The sequence below is a fragment of the Ostrea edulis genome, chromosome 10 (assembly GCF_947568905.1).
Source record: "Ostrea edulis chromosome 10, xbOstEdul1.1, whole genome shotgun sequence".
NCBI lineage: Eukaryota > Metazoa > Mollusca > Bivalvia > Ostreida > Ostreidae > Ostrea > Ostrea edulis.
This window is the reverse complement of record NC_079173.1, coordinates 4,948,010-4,967,881: the sequence shown is the minus strand read 5'-3', so window position 1 is coordinate 4,967,881 and position 19,872 is coordinate 4,948,010. Positions and strand designations below refer to the sequence as shown.

Here is a 19,872-nt window from a genome sequence, read left to right as displayed (position 1 = left end):
ACAGCGCCAAACTGATGGCGGCAGATGATCCAAAATGTCCTCTACCTTGCCTTGATGCTGGTTTTGTGGACTCTATAAAGAATAAGTTGCTGTTAATCTTCACCATAACTATATGAGAAGTAAATGTAGAAACTTTTAGGTAAGCGAAATACAATAGTCTTCAAAGGCCGATGTGGTCTTTGTTTGAGGTGCTTCAGGTTCGTCAACATTGTTATCGATCTCTTCATCCGTTTTCTCTGATTTGATCACCCCATATTCAATAGAGGCCTGAAAAGTGATAACACTTTCGAGCACCCCTAAGTGGTACCCCTACAGCCCCAAACTGAGGGCGGGAAATGATAGTCTAAGCCCCCCCCCCCCTACTTCGCCCTGATACTCTAAACACAATGTAAAGAAAGAGTATTTAGTTGAAAGTATATGTCTCGCTAAAAAACAAAACCCCAAAAATTAAATTTTAAAAATCCAGTTAAGAGTCATTTTAGGTTCTAAACATTTGAAAAGTACATGAAATGTAAAGACTATGTAGAGAAGTTATGTTAAATATTTGTAGTTTGTTACAGAATTTGTCACCGTTAACGCATAAATATTTTTCAAACCTTTTATAAGATCCGCCACTGTTAATCTCAATAAAACCTTCTGTATACCTTTTTCAACACTTAGCTCGCTCGGTTCTGCCGTTACACCCTGCCTTGTAATCTTAAAGTAATCCTAAATACTCAAGGTGCTGAGGAAAATCTACCAAAAGTGCGACTGCATCGTGGTCAAGTTTTATTTCAAAATATTTGGTAAAGCTATTTTAAGCCGCCTAGAATGACTAATTATCGGTAAAATTACATAATATGCGGGCGCGTAGCGATTTATTACTCAAATGTGGCCCCAATGATAACCTCTTGAAATCACACAAACGGCTGTCCCCCTGAACGTCTCCTATCTCCCTTGCACAAAATGAACACCTCTCGGTCATTTATCATTAGACTGTCCTATGAATGCAGGGGTGCATTATCTTGTTGGGAACTAACACACACTATACAGGTAGGTCGGCAATTGTATATAGGTGCGACGAGAAGCTAAATAGTGCCTTCTGCGGTAATCTTATATTATGATAGTGCTCGTACATGTATTAACGGGATCCATCATGTCATATGTACTATATATATATATATATATATATATATATATATATATATATATATATAAAAGCACTAAAGTTCCAACAACACCCGATACCTCAAATATATATATATATATATATTATTAAATACTTGTAAAATCAAGTCACTTTCGAATAATTCCATTCTATCAAAATTTTATTTATACTTCTTGTCCAATTTTTAAAAAATGATTTGCGGTCTATGGAAATCAATGATCTTGAATGTATAATAGCAATTTAGGAGTAAACTTTAGGGCATGGATAAAAGAAAATATGGGTGGTCGTGATGACTGGAGAGAGTAGTGTCCTTAGCCCCTGTACTGCTGGGTCATCGTAGCGAATGCCAGAGTGTCGTCGTTCGATCGAAAAAAAAAAGTGAGATTTCATAAAAGTCTACGTACAGTATACTTCATACCCCCCCCCCCCCCATATGATTCAATACATGCGTATTGTAGAACAACTCGATACACCCTCTAAAAGTCACTGTCATGACATAAGATACTTTTATTATATGTTAGTGAGGGAAATGTAAAGATTTCTTCACCCAAGAAAAATCACATTCCCCGAATGCATATCGAGGAAAAGGGTGTGTATTAGCTGTAAGTTAAATCGCGTGATTTGTTCAACTAATATCACAGTGTTTCACCCCCCCCCCCCCCAACCCCCGAGATATACATGCGCGTCCTCTCAGTAGCATTTCACATTTTCATTAATTAATATCATTATGAGTTTCAAATCCTTGTAAGTTTTTTTTTTTATTTTATCGTTTTAGTTACATTTACCAAATTAATCAGATGTTGTGCATTTCTGAGTAAACTCTAAATGTGTACTGTGTAAATGCATTATAAAAGGACGGATCTGTCCACATTCCCATACCGCGCCCCCACTGATATGTTGTGTATTGAACATACAAGACAAAGTATTGGTTTTTTAGGGGTGTGTGCGTGTTTTTTCCTATTTATTTGAATTGTTGACTACTGTTTTATTCATACAAAATGACACTTCGTTTGACTTTTGATCGAAGGACTGTACAATTATATGAAGATAGTCAGCCCTTTTCATATCATTTTTATCTATCAAGCTTCAGTTTAAACATTAGTCAAACACTTGAATGTTGAAATGAGGACATAAATCAACTATCGGCGTACAAAGTAGCCTGCTAAGATCACAAAATCGGAGCCTATCGTCAGATTTACAAATCGTTTACTTAATAACCAGGGGATCGCCATTACCTTTATCCAGCACTTCATTTAAATAAGAAAAAATAAATGCGTCAAGATCGAGTCAAGGAAGAGAATATCCCCCCCCCCCCCCCCCCCCCCCGGGTTGCTTCTTCAAAAGGATGTCTAATACATGTATCGCCTGGTTTTACAATAATCGGGATAATTTCCGTACACTTTTCGACAGGGAAACATTTCAGAGGCTTAAGGATGTATGCTACACCAGAGAAATTTGATATGGATGAAAAGTGGAGGATATGTACAACAATATTTTGAAATTGAAAACTTTCAAATTTACTTTATTTAATCAAAAATGCAGTTTTAATAGAAAGCAATTTGAAAAAATATAAAAACCCTGCTGGACTCAAATATGCGATCTACAGTTTAGCATTCGACGTGCTAACGTACTGAGCTACTCAGCTAGGCGATGAATTTTGAAATGAATAGACAAAATAATATTGCTGATATTTATATTTTCATCCATGTTTTAAAAGGAAGTCAGTCATTTTGACGATGTAGAGTACCGCCTTAACTCGTACTTAAGGAGGAATAACATACTAAAGAAATATGGATGGAAGTGGAGGTTATGTACAGCAATATCTTAAAATTGAAAAAGTTTACAATTTACCTTACTTAGTTGAAAAATTAAGTATTGAAAGAAATTAATCTGAAAAAAAAATTAAAACCTCTGGAAGACTCGATTTGACGAGCTACGGATCGGTAGTGGTCATCTTAACTCTGAGTTACCCAGCTAGGCAATCACAAATGTAGATGTAAAAGAAATGATACACGTATTACTGATGTTGGTATGTTTCAAAAGAAAGCCAGGCAAGACGTATTATTCATTGGCTGAGCATGCAGAAAATAAATCTCAAGATCTTTTCAAGAGAGGGATATGTTATTGCACAATGTCCTATCTCCCAATTGAGAAATACAATTATCTAATATGATGTTTTCTCCCTGTCTCTTATCTTATGATTTGTACGAACAATGGAGGAAATGTTTGTCCTCATTTAAAATGTCCTGCTGTTATTGATAGTGCGATTACAGTATTTCCATTTCTGTCGCATTTCAATGTTTGTACTTGGCCGGTCCATTGTATTTGCCTTTTGATGTTGGTAGATTGAGTGACATCTAACATTTTCATTTATATCTCTACATTACACACTTTTTAGACGGATACTTTCAGATCTATAGTCTATTACTGATCTTTCAGACCTGCAATCTGCAGTCTATTACTGTCGATTTGATGCATACGTTTAACCCTGCAGTTTATTACTGTCGATTTGATGCATACTTTTAGCCCTGCAGTTTATTACTGTCGATTTGATGCATACTTTTAGCCCTGCAGTTTATTACTGTCGATTTGATGCATACTTTTAGCCCTGCAGTTTATTACTGTCGATTTGATGCATACTTTTAGCTCTGCAGTTTATTACTGACGATTTGAGCTCAGACACTACCTAGAGGCGGACGAAAAAGTGTGAACGAACACACGAGGAGAGTAGGGGGGGGGAGAGTAGGGGAGGGGGGTTAAAGAGGAGAGTAGGGGGATTTAAAATAATGAGAAATTTTGATTTTACTCATGTAAATACCTGTACAAATACGAATGGAAAGTAGTATATAACTAGTAAGATCACAAATGTCACGAAGCCTGAAAGTATAAATGGAATTATATTAATTATACCTTTGACACGGCGCCTCGGTTTCTACGGTTTTATCCGAAAAACCGCCCCATTTAGGCACCTCTTAAAACAAGCAAGGGGTACTGAGGACCTATTCTAACCTATTCTAACCTGGATTCCCCCACGGAAGGAAAAATATGTTCCTAAACCGAAGGTTTTTATAAGGGGTGGATCTGTAGCTCTCTCGGACAATAATGGAACAGACCAGAGAATATCTCTGTACATTTTTCTTCTTTTTGAGGGTTTAAATTCATGGGTTTTGTTTCTAAATGAATGCAAAGAATCTAAATCCCTGATCCACAATTTTAACGATCTTGTAATAAACTGTATTTTGCAGAATTTGAACAAAATACATAGTGCAGTATCTAAACGTCTAAAATATGGGCTGTCGAGGGTTTTTCTCCCTAAACTGAACTACCCTGCATATGACTTTAAGCAATATCTCCGTCACATGTGTAGGGACGCTTATAGTAAGAAAAGTTTAATCTTTAGAATTTTTTAATTAAATATTTCAAAGTGATTTTCAAATCCATTTAATCCTGGTTAAGAGCTATTTCCCGATAAGACTCAACCTTGTTCTTGATCCAACTCACATCATAATTCCCCTGCCTTTTACGTAAGTTGTCATCACCTGTATAAAAATCTCCAAACTTTCGGTTTACTTTAGTTGTAATTATTTTCTCCCTCAGTGCCCTCGTCCGAAAATAAATATTTTTCCTGACTATTTATTAGTAAAACAAAAGAGAAAAAGTGTATAGGTGTGTTGCGTTCGTTACAGGATCGCTTTTAATGAACAAACATAAAACTCAACCAAGCCGAAAAATCACAAATGAAAGCAACTGAAAATGGGCTGGGTGGGAGGAAAGGGTCTTCACACTGCCCGAAATCTAACCAGTAGTAGTATATATAATACACGCGAAAACGTTTGTGCGTGAACTCAGAAACCCGCGAAATGTATTTACGGAAATTAACGAAAAATGACGAAATGTAAAACGTAAAAAAATAAATGTATTACTTTTATTTTTCTACATGATATAATAATTGTACGTAACACATTCAAGCAAATTTTAATATCTTGCATTCAGGAAAACATTTTTATCAGATAATGAAACCAATCTGCAATCCATAATCGGACCAATCACAGAATTATGAATGTCAATGAACGATGCTTGGATACATCCATTTGTCTGCGTAATTTCATTCAATTTATAACGTTTACTCTAAGTTTTATTTGACGCGTTGAAACAAAGTTCGAGGTTTTCGTATGTAAAATTATATGCTACCAACTTTTGACGTTGATTCAAGTCATTTCAGAATTTCATAAAGTCAGAAAAACTAACATTCATTGATATCACATGAATGATCTTTTTATTGTTAAAGAAATTTTAATTGCATATCAAAAGAAAGCATGTCTATCCAGATAGAAATTATTAATTCAAAATTGAACGCACTGTTTTGGAAAAAAGAGTGTATTAATTTTTACTTCATTTCAAATGTGCACATCCCGCAAAACAATACAGCCCTCTCAAAGATACCTTAGCAAACAACCACCTAATATCAATTTTAATGGATTCGTGCAGTGAGTTACCGATATTCTATTCCATGTCTCATTCTTAGGACTAGATCTTTAAAGCTTATTTGTCTTAATTAAATACATAAATTGCAGATCTCCAAAAACCCCACTTGGTCGATGGTTGTAGTCTTTTTAATTCTTAGGCACGAAAAAAGATTAGAGCAGTCAAACAAAAATGGAGGGACATACATGCGTCTCTGTAGAATAGAAACATAACAATTTACACCCTCCGCACTTCCAGAATGTAAAATAATATCTAAATTCGAAACTAAGTCACGTGGTAAGTGATGGGGATGCATTAGATTTCGATAGCGTGGTATCAATATCTGCTGCTTACTTACAAAATATTTAAACTTTAAGCAAAAATTGGAGAATAAAAAAAAAAACAACCATACATTGAGCGATCGGGAACACAGATACCCCATTAGGTCGACTAACTTCCTAAACCCTTCGTCTGTCACATTTTAGTCTCACTTCTGATTCCTTCTGATTCACAATTGAAAGAAATGGAAAAACGTTTTCTTTCTGTTTTATGAAGAAGAAAAAAACAATTACAGAGTGAAAATGGATTGTACGTTAAAACTTGTAAAGGTGGTGGTTTAAAATTGTCTGTATCACGGGGTTGATTGTCACCGAAACTTATAGGGATAAAAAAAAATATCGTACATATGTAAAGTTAAGTAGCGGTATACACTTAAAAAATTAAATGTTCAGAAAGATATTATTTTTTAAGAGTATACAAAATTTTATATATATATATATATATATATATATATATATATATATATATATATATATATATATATATATATCTTTTATAAAGGACGTGGGATGAAAACAATATATTTGATACACGTCCCTCCCGAGCATTTTTCACTCGCCTTACCAGCAGCAAAATTTAGGCCTATGCTCGGGGCTTACAGCCTATGAGCAGGGAGGGATATTCATCGTGCCACACCTGCTGTGACACGCGGCCTCGGTTTTTGCGGTCTCATCCGAAGAACCGCCCCAATTCGTCGCCTCTTACGACAAACATGGGGTACTGAGGACCTAACTCGGATCCCTACTGGGTTATTGATAAGGCGAATTATTTATCAAATGAAGATGGTTCCATCGTGGGGATCCCTTTATTCTAGTATAAGGGATGACCGCTGATACTTTAGCTGCTATCAAAAAATGTGTTATTTGATTGTATCTTCGTTTAACGTCCCGTTGAGAATTTTTCACTCATATTGAGACGTCACCAACTGTAGGGGTGAAGTGCCACAAATTAGCTTAGCGCTGAAGGCCGTAGCAGTGAGGGTTCGTTAACGTGCCAACGTCTGCCACGACACGAGATCTGCTTTTAAGGTCCTATCCGAAAGACTCGTGATTCCCTTTTCTGAATGCCGAGCGTGTAGCGAAGGAGCAATCACTTCCGGAATTCAAATTTGAAGGTTGACACGGTCATGGAAGAAGCGGGGCTTGAACTTACGAACTCCCGGCTACGAAGCGAATGCTGTACCACCAAACTTCCGCGACCGGATGTAAAGAGGGGGTAAAATGTTTCGTATCACATACATAACTCAGAACTTGTCTTTTCTATCAAGTGCATAACAAACTAAAATATGTATGAATTTTCAAAAGTATGAGTATACGGGTCCCCTGATATCAGAGGGAACTTCAGGGGACTGAGGTGGTTCCTCTACGCTGGGAACTTCCGGAGACTGATGTGGTTCTTCTACGCTGGGAACTTCCGGAGACTGATGTGGTTCCTCTGCGCTGGGAACTTCCGGAGACTGGGATGGTTCCTCTACCCTGGGAACTCCCGGAGACTGATGTGGTTCCTCTGCGCTGGGAACTTCCGGAGACTGGGATGGTTCCTCTACCCTGGGAACTTCCGGAGACTGATGTGGTTCCTCTACCCTGGGAACTTCCGGAGACTGGGGTGGTTCCTCTACCCAAGGGGAGGGCGCCCTTTCCCCTGCCTCGCCCTGGAAAGCCGTTTCGAAATTCTGAAGTGAAAATATATATTTTGTTTGAAAAAGTGAAAGAAATAAACATTCTTACCTTCTCTTATCCGGCGTTGACCTCCTTGTGGCACTATCCTTCGGCTGTCTCCTCTTTGTGGGTTTTGGGATCGGACTGGGAGAACGTGAACTTTTTACAGTACTTGTAATTAGATTGGATAGTTAAGACACTGTCTATTTTAAGTATTTGTATTTTGATTGAATAGTTAAACTGTTATACTGTTATAAATGCTTCTATTTAGATTGGATAGTTAAGACACCGTCTATTTAATTGTTTGTATTTTGATTGGATAGGTAAGACACCGTCTATTTAAGTGTTTGTATTTTAATTGGATAGTTAATACACCGTCTATTTAAGTGTTTGTATTTTGATTGGATAGTTAAGACACCGTCTATTTAAGTGTTTGTATTTTGATTGGATAGTTAAGACACCGTCTATTTAATTGTTTGTATTTTGATTGGATAGGTAAGACACCGTCTAATTAATTGTTTGTATTTTGATTGGATAGTTAAGACACCGTCTATTTAAGTGTTTGTATTTTGATTGGATAGTTAAGACACCGTCTATTTAAGTGTTTGTATTTTGATTGGATAGTTAAAACAACGGCTATTTAGGTGTTTGTATTTGATTGGATAGTTTAAGACACCGTCAATGAAATGATTGTATTTGGATTGAATATTTAGATTACATTCTCTTTCAGTGTGTGTGATTACAATGTTTGAACATATTCAATCTAAATTATTGTATTCTTATTGATAGTTACAACACAAGCCATTAGGTGAGTGTATTTGGATTAAGTAGGTAGAATACTGTCAGTCGAGTGAGTATTTGGATTGAGTAGGTAGGGCGCTGTCAGTTGGGTGATTGTATTTGGATTGAGTAGGTAAAATACTGTCAGTTGAGTGATTGTATTTGGACTGAGTAGGTAGGGCGCTCTCAGTTGAGTGATTGTAATTGGATTGAGTAGGTAGGGCGTTGTCAGTTGAGTGATTGTATTCGGATTGAGTAGGTAGGGCGCTGTCGGTTGGGCGATTGTATTTGGACTGAGTAGGTAGGGCGCTGTCAGTTGAGTGATTGTATTTAGATTGAGTAGGTAGGGCGCTGTCAGTTAAGTGAGTGTATTTGGATTGAGTAGGTAGAATACTGTCAGCTGAGTGAGTGTGATTGGATTAAAAAGGTTGGGTGCTGTCAGTTGAGTGATTGTAATTGGATTGAGTAGGTAGGGCGCTGTCAGTTGAGTGATTGTAGTTGGATTGAGTAGGTGGAATACTGTCAGTCGAGTGAGTATTTGGATTGAGTAGGTAGGGCGCTGTCAGTTAGGTGATTGTATTTGAATTTGAGTAGAGTGAATGTATTTGGATTGAATCGCATGTGATTTGATGGACTGCTCCTTGCACGTTTCGCCGTTGTCTGTATGTGATTTCGCGGTCTTCAGCGATGGTTCTATCATGCATGTGATTTACATTATTCTATCAGTCCGAGTTTTACCTAGCCGTGACAATCGGACATCACGTGACAATCGGACATCACGTGCACTGTTCATTGATGGCTCTCAAATCAACAACTCAATCTCCAACATTGTACTTTATTCGCCATTTCTGACACTTATGTGTGTAGTGGTGTTGCCACAAAGGATCAGGCATTGTTAAGGTCTCGATTCTTACTATATGTGCTACACTACAGATTTAACTCTGCTGTAATTTGAGACAAGGCGACTGCCTTATTTTATATCTAATTAGTATTTTTCGAATGTTCAAATTTTGGTTAAAAATAGAATGCAGTACGGATAAAAGCAGCATATGATTGTATTGTATTTGTGAAAACACTATGCGAAACTGTCGAAACAGGATATCATTTTTTAAGGAACGACTATATTGTTTAAGATTTGAATATATTATGGAACAATAAATGTAATATAAACAGTCATATATATCTGTCAATCATATGACAACGACTATTCGATCAGTGTATATACAAAACGTACATACCAAGATTCAAAGTGAATTGAAATGTTAATATGGTGATTTAAGAAAATTTATATTTAAAGTCCTTGCGCCAGGAAATGCCTCTTTTGTGTGGTACATGCACAGAGGCATCTACCTGTATTATCATTCTTGCTGTGTGTACATAATGACAGCTGTTACACGTATCTGCACTAAATAGGATTTTGAATTTTGTTATCTTATACTGATAATTCATTTTGGCTTCATAAAAAGAAATGTACAATGAGTTCCATGACATGCTATAGGACGTGCATCTTCTCCTTGTAGGTTTCTGTCCAAACAGGGCCGTAAATTACATGGAGGCGGAGGAGGCAGCTGCCTTCTCCAACTTTTGAGCCAAAAAAAATTAAAATTTAAAGTTCATTAGAATTTATGTTGTTTCCAATAACTAAGAACATGATACCTCCCTTAAAAAGCATTCCAAATCTTTCTTTTAGAATGAGTTAGTCAAGTAACATCTTAGAAGGCCCTAGAATCAAGGATTTTGCACGAAACGTGTTCAGTGTGCACAAAATGTGCTCAGCGTCTGGGCGGCCCCCAGACCCCCGCCTAATTTCCTGCCTCCTCCAAATTGAAGGTTAATTTACGGCCCTGCCAATCTCCTGAAAGTTTAACATGTTGAGTAATGCGATCGCCTCCAACACTTTTGTTCAATACATATATGATAAAACAGACAATATGTAAAATAAATATTTGATTAAGGTAAGGTTTACGACGTTTAACATATAGCCGACAAGATCACGTTGCATATCAGTATGTTATGTAGGAATTTATCTTAAAAATAACTTTTAAAAACAATTATTCATGTCATTTTGTGATTTTTTAAAATACATTTTCTGGATCTTTGTACAGACAATTTTAACTTTTAACGCATTTGGATAAAGCAAATAAAATGACTACCATCCAGACTTAGTTATATCCATGGTAAAAGATTGAAGAGAATTCTTTCATTTATGCGATCATTATATGGTCATTAAACTCGAACGTTAGAGATGTGCCATTTCTTTACAATATCTCTCTCTCTCTCTCTCTCTCTCTCTCTCTCTCTCTCTCTCTCTCTCTCTGTGTGTGTGTGTGTGTGCGACAATATATATTTAACATGATTGATTGATTGATAATTGTTTAACGTCCCTCTCGAGGATTGTTCACTTATGGAGACGTCACCACTGCTGGTGAAGGGCTGCAAAATTTAGGCGCTTACGGCCTTTGAGCAGGGAAGGATCTTCATCGTGCCACACCTGCTGTGACACAGCGCCTCGGTTTTTTTTCGGTCACATCCGAAAGTCCATCCTATTTAGTCGCCTCTTTTGACAAGAAAGGGGTACTGGGGACCTATTCTAACCCGGATCCCCACGGGATTATTTTACAATGGAAATACCCGGTAATGTAAATTGAACTGCAGTGAATATAATAAGGTATACCAGTAATGTAATGAAGTCAACGTCGATATTAATCAGAGACAAAATGATAACCCTTTTTTGAGGTGACATGAAGTATTTTGTAGGCATTGTGTTTCAGATCTATGCCGAAGTACAGGTATATCGGCACTGTGTTTGTAGAAAGATCATTTGGCTTTGGGTTCATTGTTAAGGACAAGTTCAAACTAATCCTTGTCAATTTTTAAAATGTACAAAGCTGATCGTAATGTAAATAGTGATAATACACAGGATAGATAATTCTGTGACAGACGGAAGTGCGTCAGATATTTATAGCAGTGTAATAAATACTTTAATCTGCAGAGTATACTCAATCGGTTTTGTGATGTGATATAGATTTTTTAAAAAATCTAAACACTTTCTTGAAATATTTTGACAGTATTACCGGTCTTCTTCAGTCGTATTTCAGAATTTCTGAGGTGAATGAAGAAGACCGGTAACACGGTCGAAATATTTCAACAAAGTGTTTTTAGCTCACCTCAAGTGAGCTTTTCTGATCAAAATTTTCCGTTGTCTCCTTGTTAACTTCCATTTTTCAGCGATGGTAGAGTTGAGTTATTAGCTGTGCCTAGTCACATTCATATTTCTTTAATTAAAATGAATCGGAGATTGGTAGGATTGTTTGTTTGTTGTTGGGTTTTTTTTTGGGGGGTGGGGGGTGTATTTTAAAAAAAAAACATTTTCGTCAATATTTTCTTAAACAAAATTAATTTTGAAAAAAACATATAGAATAAAATTCGTAGATAATGACGAAATCAAGTTTTAGAGATCAGTTCTTTAAATTTATTTGTTTTAATGTTTTTCAACTACCGATGTCAGCAAAATGATCACTGATTACGTAATAAGGGATTTTCAGGGGAGTAATATACGATGATTTGGTGGTTTCTATCTCTTCGACGAAAAATATTTTGTTAAGCGTCATTGAATATAACTTGGTCAGAATACTTATCATTTCCATTAGTGGAACTCTTCAAATTAAAGGCGCGTAAAGTCGTGCTACCGGGACAACATACGTAAACATTACTTAGGCATACATAATATAAATTATGGTATCGGATACATATTATATATAACCGACTGCAAACCACAACACTGATTAATTCTAAAGTCAAATTTAGGAATTGATTATTCTTACAAGAAAACAGACGAACTTATTAAACTATGTGAGGGAGTGCAGGTACTAAATCTGCCAAATCTGACCGATATAAAGCATCAATCGCAAGACGAACTGTGAAGGGAAAAACCTATATGCACATCCAACACAAGAACCTTTCTTGTAATTAATGTGATTAATATGTTTTTAAAGTCTGTCAGACTATGAAGACATTCTATCTTATCATACAATTAGGACAGGTTCATATAGCATGGACTTGGTAATCGTACACGAACACCCCCCACCCCCCACCCTCAATTTCCATATTTTAGAACAAGTTATATATATGCCAAACTGCATTTTTAAAGACGTTTATAACACTGATTAACACAACTAATGTGTTTCCAAACTGCATTTAAGCTATTTTGAAAATTACAAAATATTGATGGATTTAGGACAGAGAACATCATTGTTTGGAATTTTTAAAATAGGTGTGGTGGAGTTTAAAAACATGTAACATTTTTAATATGATTGTGTTAGAATATTTGAAAAATGCAGTTTGACCGATGATTATTTTATTTAAAAATATACCATGTATTTTAACTCTTGAAAAGGGGGGGGGGGGGGGGGGGGGGGGGTATGACCGTTTCGTTTATGTCCCATTAATCTCGCACTTGCTCGCGAGACTTGTGCATTTTCTTACCAATGACGCACAAGAGTCATCAAAGAGCGATAACTCTAACGAGCTGGTAATGAGAAGTATTGGACTCATAAACAATACCGCGGTGGCCGAGAGGTTAGAGCGTTCGCCCCGCATGCGGAAGGTCGGGGTTCGAATCCCGAAGTCGTTAAAACAGGTAGTGACAGTTCCATCGCCAAACACTCGGCATCAGGTGTGAATGTCACGGGTCCTCGGAGATGACCTTAAAAACTGATGTCCCGTGTCACAGTAGGTGTGGCACGCTAAAGAACCCTCACTGCTCAATGGCTATAAGCGCCGAGATAGTCCTAAATTTGAAACCCTTCACCAGTCTTGGTGACGTCTCATATGAGTGAAAAATTCTCGAGCGAGACGTTAAGCGAGATACAATCAATAAATACTAACCAAATACGCCATCAATCTTACGTCCCTTTATAAGGAATTCTGGGATGACCCCTAAAACTGAATATGCTTGAAACATTTTTTGTTTGTTAAACGTAGTAGAACAAACGTTGTAATTAATGAGAAGAGATGACGTATTCCAATCAATGATGTCAAGGTTTAGGGGTCAACCAAGAGTCCAAGATGTCAAGGTTTAGGGGTCAACCAAGAGTCCAAGATGTCAAGGTTTAGGGGTCAACCAAGAGTCCAAGATGTCAAGGTTTAGGGTTCAACCAAGAGTCCAAGATGGATCAAAAGTAGTTTCTAGATATCCCAAAAAGTAAAAAATAATTTGTTAAGCATCATTGAAACAAAGTTGGTAGTTTTGATGATCTGCAAATGCTGATATCAGTAAAATGATCACTGGCTAGGTGATAAGGGGTTTCATTTACGAGACATTAATGTTTTCTATTTCTTAAACAAATATATTTTGTAAAGCGTTAAAGAATATAAAGTCAGAATTTGAGGTCAATATGCCAGGTTTAAATTTTGACTTACGACTCCTTTTAAGGTACTGAGGAGATGGTCCCTAAAACTGAATATGTTATCTATGTTGAAACCTGAAAGTCGGTTGTTGGTTTTACGTTCCGTGTTGAATTGTTTACTCATATTGAGACTTACCAGTTGTAGGTGAAGGACTATAAATTTAGACCTATGTTTGCCACTTACGGTCGTAACAGTGAGGGTTCTTTAACGTGCTAACGCCTACCGCGACATGGAACCTCCATTTTTAAGGTCATATCCGAAAGACCATTTGGCAAAAGGGGGGAATTCTTTACCTACCGGTATGGTTACGCCCTACGTGCGACCTTCCGGTTACGAAACGAACGCTATATTACTGAGCTACCTCGAACAACATATAAACAAATTTATAAATTTAACGAGAAGAGCTATTGAACTGTAACAAGGTATCAGCCCCTTAGATAAGGGACCGATAAGAGTAAAAGAAATTAGTGATTTATAGGGAATACTTTAGGGCACTTTGATCCCAATATTTCAAAATCGAACGGAAGACCTATTCGTAAAACAACGGGACGCATACAACTGGCCCTATTGGTTGTTCACAACGAGACCGTGTCTAGTTATTATCATTATTGACTGTAAATACATCTAGGAATTTGAGAACAAATAAGGATTATTTCATGATAGAAAATCCCAACAACGGCGAATGCATGCTTTTACATAAGCATTTAGATACATGTATGATTTTGGCACAAATTGCCCCAACCGCTCTCTGATATGCGTGTCTGCGTGTCACTAATGACCATTAACCCCCCCCCCCCCCCCACCACCACCACCACCACCACCACCACACAATAATCCCTGTCCCAGGAATATGCCAGTAGATAACTAAACAGTATATTCAAAAGATTGATTGATTATTGTTTAACGTCCCTCCCCATAATATCTCACTCATATGGAGACGTCACCACTGCCGGCGAAGGGCTGCAAAATGTAGGCCTATACCCGGCACTTATGGCCTTTGAGCAGGGAGGGATCTTTATTGTGCTACGCCTGCTGTGACACGGGGCCTCGGTTTTTTTGGGGTTTTTTTTGCGGTCTCATCCGAAGGTCCGCCCCATTTAGTCGCCTCTTACGAAAAGCAAGGGGTACTGAGGACCTATTCTATCCCGGATCCCCACGGGATGCAAGAAAAGAACATCATAATTTAAAAACAAAAATTCAACGCCAATTATTTGAAGAGCATCTACAATTACATGAAGTTATAAATCTAATTGTTTTGTTCTTTTACTTCATTACAGATATGAAATGTAGACAAAACTATGAAAGGCCGAAGAGTATTCCAGGTGTTGCTTACGGTGATGTGTGCATATATTTTGGTAACTGTATATGTGTACACACGGGTGTTCGAGACCGGAAGAGAAACACGAGCGGCAGACGACTACAGTTCAGTGTTGGACTATGAAGAAGAGAGACCGGAAACCGGGCAGGCCAAAGGTGACCGGAAGTTAAAAGTTCACAGTGATCATGTCTTCATCGAGTACAACGAAAATTTTCATCAGAATAGTAACTACGAAAGGGGATCAAACAATCACACAGGGAAATGGGAGACTTCGGAAGAAAAGACAGAAATCAAATATTTTGAGGAAGAAGAATTTGATAAAAAGATACGAGAAAGTGCCAAAAGACTTGGAGAAAAACTGCAACGAAATCTTAAGAAGTTTTACTCAAGAAATGAAACGGCACGCCATTTAAATTCCCAGCCCGTACGAATAACAAAATCTTTAATGAAAGGTTCCATGGACGATGCCACTGAAAACTTTGAGAAAAAAGGGGTCAGGGCAGTGAAAAGACACATAGAACAAACTGAGTTTGTTAGAAACCTCAAAATTACGATCTCTTCCGAAAGCTATAACTTTCGAGAAATTTTTTCAGGAATATATCTTTATTCTAGCTTTTTCGACTCTCGCGAGGAAGTCAGTTTTATCAGGTTCATTCTGATTGGCAGAACGCGTAATAGCGTAAAACTCTGGTGTCTATTGCAAGGCAATGACACCGAAGACGCCTTTAAATCCGAAGTGCAGTTTTATCCCACATGTGAAAGCCATATGAAGGATAATGCCGTGTACCTTGCTTCCTGTGAAGTGCCTGATGAATTTGGTCGGGTTCGATACATTAATTTGACCAACATTGAAAATCAGAATCCGGGTGTTTCCATAAATGTCATTTCTGACGTATTAGACACAGGCTTTAGATTTAGATTTGCGACTTGTGTTCCTCCGCTTTTTGGCGACATTAATATTTTGCGTTTGACCGAATTCATAGAACTGTCCATACTACTGGGCACAGAACAGCTCTATTTTTATTACAACGGAGAACGAGATGATATATACCAGTTACTTCAATATTATTCCGAGTTAGGGATTGCTACGCATTTACCTTGGAATTTATCAATGGCGTCGCATGAAATTTGGTATCATGGACAATCCGCCGCCATATGGGATTGCATGTACAGGAATATAAGAGTGTCGGAATTGGTTTCCTTTAATGATATTGATGAATACATAGTGCCAAAAAAAGTTCGGACATGGAATGCCATGCTGTCAGCTTTACAGAAAGTGGCGAGAGACTCCATTTCCAAGGAGCAAGATGTAGCTGTTTTTAGTTTTCAAAGTGCTTTCTTTGATTCTAATTTTGTTGACCATGGTCCAGAGGTTAACGATGAATATAGCCAGCTTTTGACGTCTAACGTCACAATGCGAACTTCCACCATCAGTAAAGTTAGGACTAAAATGATTGTTTACCCATTAAAAGTCTTTGAGCTCGGAATTCATCATTTAAGCAAACCTATGGATGAGAATTTGAAGTCGGTTTCGATTCCTGAAGATATTGCTTTGATCCATCATTATAGACACTGTGAATGGAATTATGGGATGAACTGTGATATGATCATCAAAGATGACTCCATGCATGGGTATAGAAAAGAACTGCTTAGCCGTGTCAGATCGAGGCTCCATGGGTTTAACAGAGTAGAGACTGTCTCAGAACATATAGTAAAACAGGGTACACAGGATAATGTATCATAAAGTGATCAATTGATTGATTGATTGTTAATAACGTCCCTCTCAAGAATTTTTCACTCATATGGAGACGTCACCATTGCCGGTGAAGGGCGGTATATTTTAGGCCTATTCTTGGCGCTTACGGCTTTGAGCAGGAAGGGGTCTTTATCGTGTTTCACCTGCTGTGACACGGGGCCTCGGTCTTTGCGGCCTCGTCGTTTTCCTCCCTATATTCGGGTCGTTATTTGTATGCACCGGTGGCTGAAACATATAAGACGCGGGGAATTTGTCAACATCGAAATAAATGTTGTCCATGTTGAATAAATGATGCCCCTAAATACCGAATTTTAAAAATATCTAACACGACTGTTACAATCAGTTGATCGACGAAGGTCGCATATGACGTCACTGTCCCACGTGACTACCTAATTAACTAACCATTTTGAAATCGGGGATTAGATTTATGTCCGTATTGTGGTTAATTATCGCATTATTTCGGCGAACGAACAATTAGAATTAATTTTAAGCATAAGGAAGACAAAATGCATAATTATAATTTTGCATACTTTCAAAGCATGCGACACGTCCTTTATGAAGATTCAATAATCACGCTCCTGAAGATGGCGGCAACACCGTAAGAAAGGAAACACAATGTTATAGTAGTAAAACCAGGCATCTGTAACACGATAAATGATGATGGTGAAGATGTATAGTGCAGACTGCCCAGTAGGGGCCCTGCTACACTAGGTTTGTTGCGGCGAGGCGACGATGGTTGTCGAACCCCGGATCCCTTGGAAACGGCGACGGGTCTTCTTGAAGCCCGCGATGTTCGTGTTACATGTGTGTATGTCAAGCCCCGGTCACTTTTAAACGAACGCGACTTTCTGTATAATGAAGAGTCCATTATTTCTCGATTCTACTTTAATATATATACAAAGACATTTTTCAAGAATCATTCAAGGATTTTCAATTTTTTATCATCACTTTCCTGCCTACTGGACTGTGGAGAGTACAGAGTTATATCAATAAATGTTGCCTTTTTTTTCTAGACAGACGTCATGCCACCTAGCGTCTGCACATTACACAGTGCTAAAAATAGACATTCACTGGTAGCTCATGTTCAGAGATATGTTTCAACCACAATCACACGACAAACGGTGGTCAAAATCAGTGTTTCAACCACAATCACGCGACACACAGTGGATAAAATCAGTTATTAATTTATTTAAAAATAATAATAGTTTTTAAGAACAATAAATTCTCCAAATTGTTACTAAGGCAATATGGACAAAAGAAGAAATAAAAAACAATAGTGTGCTTATCTTTCTGTAGACACTGATATGTTTTATTTTAGTAAAATATCTCATACCGGTTGTTTGGTCGTTCTTGGCACATTGATTTTGATTGATCACTTCGTTATTTTCACCTTTCACACAGTAAGAATTATAACAAATCGTTAAAGACGAGTCGACCAAAAGATTGTTGAATAACTTTTAGTACAAGTGTCTTTAATGAAGATTGTTCGTCAGTTGTGTCTGTTTTGTAATAGGAATACGCGTTGTTTTGTTCTTTTATCTTGTTGGACGACATAGAAATTAAGCTTAAAAATAGTCTATAAATACTCAGTGTTGAAGGGTACGTTTTGTTTGAGAATTTGAATTTCCATCTTTAATTGGATGTGTTCAAGGTACAAGCTTTTGATATTACTTCTGATTTACATCAGGAAACCAATCTGATTGGGTTTGGTTTACAATAAGTGAACTCACTGTATTTTGGTGACATTGGTTAATAAGTGACCATAATTTACCCATAATGCCAAGTTCGTATATCTTAAAAATAAGACCAGACCTCCATACCGTGTCAAAAGCTTTGCTAATGTCATGAAAACCCACGTAAACCTTACTACCTTGTTCCAAGTTATGAAACATTGATTTTTGTAGATTGAAAGATGCTGTCAGACAACCTAATTATTTCTGGAAACCTTGTTGAGTATTGGGAAAATGTTTCTTGTGTAAAACACACTTAGTGATAGGATCATAGATAACCTTTTCAAAAAACTTAAAAAAGCAAGGCAATAAGGCTACAGGCATGTAACTGTTACAGGTTTATTGCCATCTTTAAATAACGGAACTATCAGATCGCGTTTCCAGTAGACGGGGACATGGTCATAATTTACAATTGCGTTAAATAACTTAAGAAGACGGGAGATCAGTAGTTTACCGCCATGTTTCATTCATCAGACATGCTATTGAATGGTGTTCTATGTGTAATGATTGATTGATTGATTGATTGATGTTTTCCGCCACACTCAACAATTTTTCAGTTATCTGGTGGCGCCCAGTTTTTTATTGGTGGAAGAGAGAACCCAGATACAATGTACCTGGGAAGAGACCACCGACCTTCCGAAAGTAAACTGGGAAACTTTCTCACTTATCGGCGTGAGCGGGATTCGGACCCGCGCCGACCAGAGGTGAGAGGCTGTGTGATTTTGAGCGCGATGCTCTAACCACTCCGCCACGGAGGTTGTTCAATGGACATTGAAAGTTAATGATCATTGAACGGTAACTGAATGATCAAGAAATGTAACCAAATGAGAACTAAATTATGACTGAATGGTCACTCAATTGATAAAAGATAACTGAATATTCAATAGATTAAAATGAAACACAATTTGAGTTGGAAATTTTCAGATTCTTATTTTTTCATTTTTGTTTACAATGTTTAACTAAAATATTTCTAATGGTTAGCCAAAATTTGAATGTCAGTTGTTGAGTTGCAAATGAAATAAAGTACTCACAATTCTTTGCCTTGTAAACAAGGTTCGTGCCATGTGTTTATTTACATATGGATTGCTTGATAGAAAGTATCATGTTTAAATCAAAATGAGATGTACCAAATAAAAGAAACTATTTAATTGTGTTCAGAATTAATTTGTCAAATGACAAAAATCTGCTTTAAGTAACTCCATACTCGCATTATCAGTTTATAAAAGTTTAAATTGTTTATGTATTTCAATTTATTAGAGTTAAAACTAATA

General features: G+C 37.2%; 1 protein-coding gene across 2 annotated transcripts; it reads left to right on the top strand.

The window, feature by feature from the left end:
* The first annotated feature begins 905 nt into the window (after positions 1 to 905).
* Positions 906 to 16,891, top strand: LOC125666591 (beta-1,4-galactosyltransferase galt-1-like). 2 transcript variants are annotated; one of them, XM_048899784.2, is made up of 2 exons: positions 906 to 1,032; positions 15,075 to 16,891. In XM_048899784.2, the coding sequence occupies exon 2, from the start codon at positions 15,096 to 15,098 to the stop codon at positions 16,857 to 16,859; it is 1,764 nt and encodes a 587-aa protein (XP_048755741.2). In that variant the 5' UTR covers positions 906 to 1,032; positions 15,075 to 15,095; the 3' UTR covers positions 16,860 to 16,891. The 2 variants fall into 2 exon arrangements, with proteins under 2 accessions (XP_048755741.2, XP_048755742.2); XM_048899785.2 differs by lacking the exon at positions 906 to 1,032 and adding an exon at positions 1,421 to 1,525.
* Positions 16,892 to 19,872: the final 2,981 nt, after the last annotated feature.

What these genes read in the sequence shown, in the direction of transcription:
- LOC125666591 (XM_048899784.2), top strand. Translation starts at nt 15,096, where the DNA reads ATGAAAGGCCGAAGAGTATTCCAGGTGTTGCTTACGGTGATGTGTGCA.